General features: G+C 63.4%; 1 protein-coding gene across 1 annotated transcript in view; it reads left to right on the top strand.

The window, feature by feature from the left end:
• The window catches only part of MACROD1 (mono-ADP ribosylhydrolase 1), a 152,664-nt gene that overhangs the window by 130,795 nt on the left and 11,983 nt on the right, over window positions 1-9,886 (top strand). The window contains 1 exon segment of the mRNA XM_040639292.1: window positions 4,332-4,361. Within this exon segment, the coding sequence (XP_040495226.1) occupies window positions 4,332-4,361 (30 nt within the window).

Here is a 9,886-nt window from a genome sequence, read left to right as displayed (position 1 = left end):
CCCCCCCCCCCCCCCCCGCCAGCATCCAGCTCCACGCCCTGGCTCAGTCCAGTGCTGGCCCTCGCTCCAGCCTGCTGAGGGTCAGGCAGAGCCAACCACGTCCTTCCCCAACCCCGGCAGCTCCTCACCCTGCCCCAGGACATGCTCAGACTCCTTAGACCTTCCACAGTGCCTGCCCGTGCCCCTCCCGTGCCCCTGCTGTGCCCCTCCCTGCATGCCTCTCCTTTTCTCTGAAGCTGTGCAGCTGCCTCCCTCCAGCCTCAGCTCAAATGTCACCTCCTCTGTGAAGCCCTCCCAGCCTCCAGGCCTCACCAGATCTTGTACCTCCCTCGCCCGCCCCAGTTAGGCCTGGGAGCTCCTGAGGTCCAGGGACTGTGTCTTGTTCATCTCTATGTACTCGGTGGCACGCGGCAAGCGGTTGGCACCCAATTAAAATGCTTCGTGTAGAGAGTGAAGAAGGGGCCAGCCAGGTCTGTCTGTTTTCCCCCCCCGGGCCTGCCTCTGACCTGTAATGACAGTGGCCAAGCCCTCAGGGTCTGGCCTTCTCCTTTTTCCTGCACAGTGACCACACGCCAGCCCCTGACGTGGGTCGGATGCTGGGGCCCAAACTGGGGAGCAACTCCACCCCGCCCCCCGGGACACAAGTGCTGGGGGGCAGGGGAAGGGTCTGGGTCCCCGAAAGAGGTGCCCTGGCCTGAGAAGGTGTGAAGCTGGCCCACCTCACCCTGCCGTGGGGACCAGTAAGCAGACGGGATGGCGGCATTGAGGAAAGGCACCCACAGCTCCCGGGGTGCACGCTCTGGCCCAGGAACCCACACCCCCCCCCCTCGCCAAAGCCAGAGCGGGCCTCATGCCCCTTCCCACATCCCAGGGCGAGGCCTGAGCTCAGCTCACTCGGCCCCTCAGGAGCTCAGAGACCCCTGCTTTGCTGCGCCATGTTGGGTCCCTGGAGTGGGGCCAGGTCATGAGCCCTGGCTTCAGTTGGAAGTCCAATGCTTGTCTCCACAGCACGCGGCTACTCACCCATCACCCCGCCTCAGCAAGAAGGCATTGGGAACAGATGAGGGAGCGCGTAGGGGTTAAGAAGGACGATGACTGGGGCACCTGGCCGGCTCAGTCAGTGGAGCCTGCAACTCTTGATCTTGGGGTCGTGAGTTCGAGCCCCACGTTGGGTGTAGAGATTACTTAAAAAAATAAAATATTTAAAAAGAAGCAGGAGAGGGGCGCCTGGGTGGCGCAGTCGTTAAGCGTCTGCCTTCGGCTCAGGGCGTGATCCCGACGTTCTGGGATCAGGCCCCACATCAGGCTTCTCCGCTGGGAGCCTGCTTCTTCCTCTCCCACTCCCCCTGCTTGTGTTCCCTCTCTCCCTGGCTGTCTCTATCTCTGTCAAATAAATAAATAAATAAAATCTTAAAAAAAATAAAATAAAAAGAAGCAGGAGAAGGCACGCTGACAAGCAGCCGCCCTGGGTCCAGCACCTCCCCTCCCTCCCCCATCTCTCTGCGAGCCTGTTTTCCCATCTGAAAAATGGGCTCATGACCAGTTGTGATTTAGAGCTTAAACCGAACTGAAGGGAGCATGGTGGCGACAGCAGAAGGGGAGGGAGCCAGGGACTCGAGGGCATTGCCTGGGTCGGGGGAAGGCTGGCCCTGGGCCCGGGAGCAGGCAGGCCTGGACCCACCATGCTTCTGATGGGAGGCTGGGCCACACCCCCTTTCTGCTTCCCTTTCTCCCCAAGCCTCCAGGCCATTCTCTCAAGCAGCCTGGCCCACCTGTGAGCGCCTTGGGCAGCTTCGTGGGGCCTCCCTCTGGGGGCCAGGCACTCAGGCCCCTCGGGGAGAGGGCCGCCAGGGGCTCGGGAGAAAGAGGAGGGTGGAATTGGGTGCAGACCCCTGGGTTGCTGTCCTTCCCCTGAACCCCCACCCATGAGACCGTCAACCTAGTGGGCTGGAGGAAGGGGACATGCCAACCAGCCTCCTAGGACATCCACTGAGTTTGGGGACAAGCTGGTGACCAGGTCCTCTGTGCAGCCCGAGACTGAGCCCCAGTGCTAGTGCTGCCTGCCTGTTCCCACCTGGGGCAGGTGACACCACCTGGACCCTGGCCCACCCTTCCACTGGCTCAGCCCTGTGAAATCCTTTCTGGCCCCAGCCCACCTCCCTCCCCAGCCCTCGGTGTTCCTGGCCCTGGGGGACATCGGGGCAGCTCACCCCAGTCCTTGACCTGGGCAGACCGACACATGGTGGGGTTCAAGGGATACCAGGCAGGTGGGGGTTGGTCCCTTCCAACAGGGGCAGGTCAGCGCCCCTTCCCCTCCCGCCCCTTCGAGGCTCACGGCCAACACATTTGGCACAGAGCCCTCTGGGAGCGGGAGCCAGCTCGTTCGTGGCCGGTGTTAATTAAGAGAGAGAGAGGTGACGGGGGAGGTGGGGAAGGGCCTCGGAGGGCAGCTTCCGACAGCTGCCAGGACCGCTCTGGGCCAACCCAACAAGCCCAGGCCCCCCCCCTGCTGCCTCCAGGGCAGGGCTGTCCACAGGTCCAGCCCCCGCCCCACCCCTGCAGCCTGACCCTTGGGGTGGGGGTGGAGCCACACTGCGTCTGAAGGGCCTACTGTGTGAAGAGTCAGGCCCCAGCCCTGGCCGGGGGCGGGGAGAGGCTCCCTGCGCTGCCTCCAGGTCGGCCGGCCCTATGGCTTGACTACAGAGTCAGACCGTTCCGACCCTGCCACCACCACTAGGCAACTCGACCCCCGGCCTCGGGCGCCTCATCTGTAAAATGGGAGCCAGAGCACCTCCGGTGAGGCTCTGTTCTGCTGTAAGTGGGGTCAGTTGTGCACAGCACTGCCCGGCGGCACCCTCCTCCGGAGCCCGGCGGGAGCCCAGCCCTTCAGCGGGGCATCTGCCCGGCTGTCCCCGCCCAGTCCTTCTCCTGTTCGGGCCCCCGCTCCTGGCTGCCTCCTCGCCCGCTCAGCCGGCCTTCCTCCCACGTTCCCCGCAGCCCCCAGCCGCTCCTCGCCTCTCCATCTTAATTAGCTGCTTGTAGTAATCTCGCAAGTAACGTGGCAACTTGCAGCCCTGGGTTTTCGGGCTGTGGAATTAATTATTCCCCAAGCGAAGAGCTGTCAGCTCTGGGAGACCAGCCACTCGGAGCTGCCCGACACCACTTAGCAGGGTCCACAGCGTCCGCACGGCACCCCGGGCGGGAGGACTGGCCAGCCGGGAAGGGGCCCCCACTCCCGGCCCAGGCTCTGCTTCGTGTCCCCCTCCTACAGAGGAGCGGCACCGGGACCCCAGAAGGTAGGTGGGGTGCGGGAGCAGTGGAGGGACAGCAGGCCAGGCCTGGGAGCCAGGGCTCCTGGGACCAGAGGAGCCGAGGCACAGCTGGCCTCCCCACCTGGGCCGCACCTGCCCATCACTTCCCCTGATTAGCACGAGCAGTTAACACAGAGGCAGCTGCGCGGCCGGGTGCCGGAGCCGTGGCTGGTGAGGGGCACTGACCTGCACAGCCCTGACATGTGGGCCGAGAGGCTGCCAGCTTCACTTGGCCCTCACATCAGCCCCCTGGGGAAGCAGGAGGGGGCAGCAGGCCAGGCAGAGTGAGATGGACAGGTCAGCCCCAGCAGCCGGGGAGGGGGCTGGAGCTGAGGATCCCTCTCTCTGCCTCGGCTTTCATTACCAACCCTGGGAGATGGTCTCCTCTCCCCGGGGGAAACTGAGGCACAGAGCAAGGCGGCTCAAGTCAGCCGTCTGTGGAAGCAGCTACGGTTCCAATACCAGTACTCTGTGCCCTCACTGTGCTGCCCTGGGATGGGGTCCCTGCCGTCTGTTGGGTGCCCCCAGCCCTGGCTCACAGGCTCATGTTCTTACCCCGCACCCTTCCCCCCACAACAGGTACTCGTTCCCTGGGCAGGACTCAGCACAGTTGCACAGAGAGTTTGTTTCCTAGTAGCTTCTAGTTGTGTCCCATGGGCTCCAAGGGCAGGGACCAAGCCTGGCACAGATGGGCCTCGGGAGACGCTGGGGCATCAGAATAAATGAATGAAAGGATGCACGTGGCCACAGGTCTGCTGCCGCTCCAGACCCCGCAGGGCCCCGCCACCCTGCAAACCCCAGGCCCCTCAGAAGCCTCAGCAGGAGAGGAAGACCCCGCCTCCCCCACCTCCCCCTTCTCTGACCCTGCCTCAGAGAAGATCCTGTGCCCAGAGTCTGAAGCCCCAGAGCCCCGGGCCCGCTGCTCAGACCCACCTGCCAGCCCCCCACCTCCCCTCTGCCCAAGCCGCTGGCCCACCAGCTGCTCCCCAGCTGACTGGCCTTTCTCTCTCTCTCTTGCAGCCAACAGCTCCCTGCTCGGAGGCGGCGGCGGTAAGTGGACCCTTCCGTGGCCCGGGGGTGGGGGGGGCGGACGCGGGCTTGGGGGGTGGGTTCCTGAAGTCTCTCCTTCCATGGCTGCTTCTCTCCTCTGGGCCTCCTTGCCCACCGTGCGCGTCCCCCTGCAGCCCTCCTCGTCATCCCCACTGTGCGCCCACCCCCATTTCTCTATCTCTGACCTTTTATGACACCCACCCCCTCGGCCTGGCCTGCCATCACTGGGGACAAAGCTGGAGCCCTGGATGGCAGGCCTGGCCCCCTTGCTGCTGGGTGACCCGGCCGGTTCCCACCCTCTGAAGAGAGACCTCCTGGTCTGTTACTGGGGGGCGGGGGGGGGTGCAGCGGGACACTTGAGGGTTAAAGAGACTGGGCCTAGGACTGGGGGCTGCAGGTGTGGTAGGGAAAGCCCAGGCATTTTGGCTTCAGTTTTCCCACCTGGGAGGGCAAGATGGTCTGATCTGCTCCCCTCTAAGACCTCGAGGACGGCCCCACAGCCAGGAGAAGTCCTCGCAAAGTCAGGGAGCATTCTGCCGGCTGTGACGCCCCCCAGAAAGCGTGCGTGTTCACTGTCGCTACCCACCGGCAAGCAGGCGCTCCAGCAGCACCAGGTGGGCGAGAGGGGGAGGTCAGGGTGGGCCCAGCCTGCAGGGACACGGCCTACATGCTTGGCAGGTGCCAAGGCAGGGGCAGTCCCTGTGCCCCCCCGTGCCTGCCTCCCCTGGCCAGCCCTGCCCAGGCAGGCCACACCAGCCCCCCGGCCCCGGCCCCCGCCGGCTGGGCTGCCCGCTGTCTGCACAGGCAGCAGCATGATTGGTGAGCTAGGGGGCAGGGTTAATGCGCCCCGTCGGATAAATCCCGGGGCCGTGTTTACAGCAGCAGTGGCGGGGCCCAGGCCAGGTTTTAAAAGGGGGAAAAATAAAAGGGGCATTAAGGTCAGGAATAAATAAGAGCAGTGCTAAGAGCTGTCGGTGACCGGCCAGGATGCAGGAGGTGTGGGGGGATCTGTTTGTGGCTACAGATATTTTCCCTCCCTCCCTCCCTCCCCCACTTCTCCTCCACTGTCCCCATGGAGGTCACAGCTATCCTGGAGGCCTCACAGAATGCGGACTTCCCTGGGGCTGGGGGCCCAGCTAGGACCTTCTAGGACCTTCTTCTGAAGCCTGTCCCTTTGGAGGACTCAGGGGCTGTCACTGACCTGCCACCTGCCATGCTCCACCTTCAGATAATCCTCTCCTTTGTCTGTTTTTTCATCACCCAGTAACTGAGCACCCACTGTGTGCGCAGCCCTGAGCTGGGTGCCAGAGGACCAGAGGTCCCTAACTTCTCCGAGCTCACAGTCCACATGAGACCCCCCAGGGTGCTCGGTGTGGTGGGGGAGCAGGGCTCCTGGAAGAAGGTGACACCTACACTGGGACCTGAGGGATGGCTAGAAGACAGCCAGCAAAGAGCGACGGGAAGGGTGTCCTGGCCAGAGCGAACAGCACAGGTGAAGGCCTGAAGTGAGGGAGAACATGGGGCATTTGGGGAGACTTAGAAGATTGGAGCAGTCGCAGCCCCGCCAGGGGGATAGAAGGCAGGAGATGATGCAGGGGCCGCTCAGAGCCCATGGGGAGCTAGACTTCTAGCCATTCAGTTTTGGGAGACAAAGGACCCCGAGTGCCTTTTAAATCCTAAGTCAGGTCATCACCCCTCTTCTGCTGAAAACTCTGCTAGGGCTCTTCCCTCACTCAGAGCCAAGGCCAAGTTCTCAGGGCCCCAGGCACCTGCCAGACTCCCTGCCACTGCCCAGCCGTCCCTCACTGGGCACCAGCCTCCCTGCTGCTCCCGCCCCAGGCCTGTGCATGGGCTGTCCCCTCGGCCGGGAACCCTCTTCCCCAGCTGGGGGCTGTGGCAGCTCCCTTCACCTCTGGCCAGGTTTCCGTGCTCGCCGCCTTCTCAGGGAGGCCCACCCCGACCCCTCGCTGAAACTGCGGCTGCCTGCTCCCACCGCAGCCTGCAATCCCCAGCCTGGCCCTGCCTGCCCCAGGGCTTCTGTGTCCAGAGCCCCGCATGTCAGGTAACTCACTTGTCACGGTCAATGCCGATCGTCCATCCCCCCGCTGAGAACAAGGCTCCAGAGGGCCCTGGTGGATCTCCCGCAGCTAGAACTGAGTCTGGCACGTAGGATAGGTGCTCAGTTAAATGGTTGTTGAATGAATGAATGAACTACAAAAAGGCAGCAATGGCCTGACGTGTTCTGCGAAGGACTTGCTGGGGAGGGCAGCGGGAGCCACTGGGGTTTGAGGCACGGTGGGCAGGGAGGGTCTCATAGGTGGCTGGGCGACCTCACTCCGAAAGGTCACAGGGCACATGCCCTGGCCAGACTGAGTGCAGAGGTATTGAGGGGGTCCTCCAGCTCCCCTTCTGGCAGCACTGAGGGGGAGAGGAGGCTGGAGCAGGCCCCAAGTGCTGTCTGCCCGACGCAGAGATGGATGGGGTGGGCCAGGACCCAGGAGGAAGTGGGCCTGGAGTCCAGCCTTTTAACGCCGGCTGAGATTTATGGAGCCGCCTCGAGTGCTCACTGGGGCTGTCACTCTGCTAATGTGATTGGAACAAGGTGGAGGTGGCAGGGAGGGGACCGTGGTGGGGGTGAGGCTGGAGCTGTGGGGGCCCAGTGCCTGCCTAGGGCTGGAGCGGGGATGGGCCCAGACCTCTGAGATGTCCGCCACCCTCTGCCACCTGTGCCCTCTGCCACCCGCTATTCCATCCAGCCTTAACCCCCTGCCCCCCAGCTGCGCGGGTGGGAGCCACAGGCAGCAGTGGCCTGGGACTCAGTTGTCCAGGTCCCCACCTGGCTCTGCCCAAACCCACTGATGTCCTCCCAGGGCGTCACATGAGGTTTCCTCCTCTCCTCCAGTGTCCAACCCCATGGGGGTTCAGGCCTCTACCCACTCCCCACCCTCGTATCACCACCCATCCACCTGCCACACCCCCACCTTCCATCCCCCCTCCACCCATCCATCTACCCCCCATTCATCCATTTACCCCCACCCCTTTATCTACCCCCCACCTCTTTATCCCCCTCCACCCATCCATCTACCCCCCATTCATCCATCTACCCCCACCCCTTTATCTACCCCCACCTCTCCATCCCCCCTCCACCCATCCATCTATCCCCCATTCATCCATCTACCCCCACCCCTCTATCTACCCCCCACCTCTCCATCCCCCTCCACCCATCCATCTACCCCCCATTCATCCATCTACCCCCACCTCTCCATCCCCCCTCCACCCGTCCATCTACCCCCCATTCATCCATCTACCCCCACCTCTCCATCTACCCCCTCCACTTATCCATCTACCCCCCATTCATCCATCTACCCCCACCCCATTATCTACCCCCACCTCTCCATCTACCTCCTCCACCCATCCATCTACCCCCCATTCATCCATCTACCCCCACCATCAACCTTCCTTCCCCAGCCACCCGTCTACACCCTCACCCCCCACCCACCTGCCCCCCATCCATGCAAGCATCAGTCAGGGGTGGCCTGCCCTGGCCACTCTGAGTTGGGCTGCAGGCCCCAGCTGACCCTCTCCCCCTGCTCTGCGGCTTTTCCCAGAGCACGATCCCCTTTTAGCGGACCTGTATTTTCTGTTTGCTGTTATTGCTCATCTCCCCGCTAGAGTAGAGGAGAACGCACTCTCCTCAGGGACCGGGTTCAAGGGGTTTCCAAGCCGGTTTATGGGGCGGGTCGTTGCACCCTCTGTATGCCAGGCCCGGGCACTGGGGCAGGGGGAGGGACAGCAGGCAGGAATGGAAGGGTAGGGGGTGGGGACAGTGATGGCTCAGAAGGAGGCCCTCAAAAGGAGGCCTGGGGCCTGGCCTGCAGGGCTTTGGTGAAGCGAGCCCAGTTGCTGGGTTACAGGTGGGGGAGGCCTGTGGCCTCTCAGGAGCAGGGAGGGGAGTCTGTGGGTGCCTGTGCCCTCAGCGAGAGCCCTGGGGGCTACTGGGCCACAAGGACTTAACCCAAAGAGTGCAGGACTCTTGGGCCAGACTCATTGTGGGGCTGGGTCCCTACCAGGCCCTGAGGCCAAGGTAGTTGGTTCTGGCAACACTGTGAGTCTCTGGAAGGCTCCCCCACGCCCCCATTCCTCCCCAGGGCTCCCTCTGAGTGTGGGTGGTGGTGGGGACGCAGGACTCCGCTCTGCCCTCACGGAGACCCAGTTTGGTAGGAGGCTCCCCAGCAGAGGGGGCATCTGACTAGAGCCCTGAGGGATGAATAGGAGTTCCACGGGTACGGAGGGCTAGAGAGGCCCAGCAGGTGGAGGGCTCGTGCCTGCGCTGGGGAGACTGGGAGGGCTGGGGCAGCCTCCGCACTAGACCCTCAGACCCCGCCGCCACCACCCCGCCGCCACCACGGGGGCCACGCCTGCTCCCCGCCTCTCTCCTGCAGAGACTTTCACTGGCTCGATAAACATTTAAAAAAAAAAAAAACAGAGCGCTCTCCTATTGTATGGTAAGAAGGGAGGCGGGCCCTAAATCAGGATGGGAATGGACAGGGCCCTGACGCGTGTCTCTCCTGTTTATTGGGACTGAAATGTTTACTCGGCGATAAGGAGCCGGCTTTCTCGTGGAGATTTGTGCGCTCTTTTTCAATTACCCCTCGTCTTTCTCTGCCACTTTTGCACTAAAGGGATAATAAATGTATCGGAGCATTTCAATTATTCATCTAAATCATGACTGCGCCTGCCATGGCCAAGCTTTAGTGACAGATTAATCCAGGGCCGCCTTCTGCTCACAGGGCCGCCATCTCTGCTCTCGCCTGGCCGGCTCCCCAAAGGTCTGGCCCGAGGGGTGCACCGGCCCGGGTCAGGCAGGGTCCCCCGACAGCCGCAGGCAGGCAGGGCCGGACAGAGCCCCGTGCCCCCCGCGCACGCTCGCTGCCAGCGAGAGGTCAGCGGTCGCAGCTGCCCTGCCTCCCTGCCCGCCAGGCCCGCGCCGCCCCTGCTCCCTGTGCCCACACCCGACCCTAGGCGCGCAGCTCCTGCTCCCCGGTGCCCAGGCTTCTGCCACAGCCGTCTCCTGGCACAGGGCCTTTGCACGTGCTGCTCTTGGGCCTACGGCTCCTCGGCCTTCCTGCCACAACCGTCCTGCCTCCTTACCTCACAGTCAGAGCAGCCCCTCCCACCACCACCCCTTCTGCTCCATTCACTGAGGGCTCCCCACACCCTGTCACTGTCGTGGGTGTGGGGACGCAGCGGCCCCTGCCCCTCGTGGGCCAGCATTCTGTCGCGGTGGTAGTCAGACTCCCATTTGTGTGATTATTTAAGTACCAACTGCCTCCCCGTCAGACTCCCCTCCTATGGGACATGCCCGGGGTGTCTGTCTGTCCACCTCCTGGCCAAGGTTAGGCGCTCAGGGCGGACCTGTCTGTGGACCAGCTGTGCCCAGGGGCCCCCTGTGTGTGCCCGTTTGCACCCCAGCCCTGGCCCACCACGGCAGCCCCTCCACTTGAGCAGAACACCCCCCCCCCCCC

This window comes from Ursus maritimus, unplaced genomic scaffold, assembly GCF_017311325.1.
Source record: "Ursus maritimus isolate PB19 unplaced genomic scaffold, ASM1731132v1 scaffold_23, whole genome shotgun sequence".
Lineage (NCBI taxonomy): Eukaryota > Metazoa > Chordata > Mammalia > Carnivora > Ursidae > Ursus > Ursus maritimus.
The sequence above is the reverse complement of the archived record's forward strand: the minus strand, read 5'-3'. Positions and strand labels throughout refer to the sequence as shown.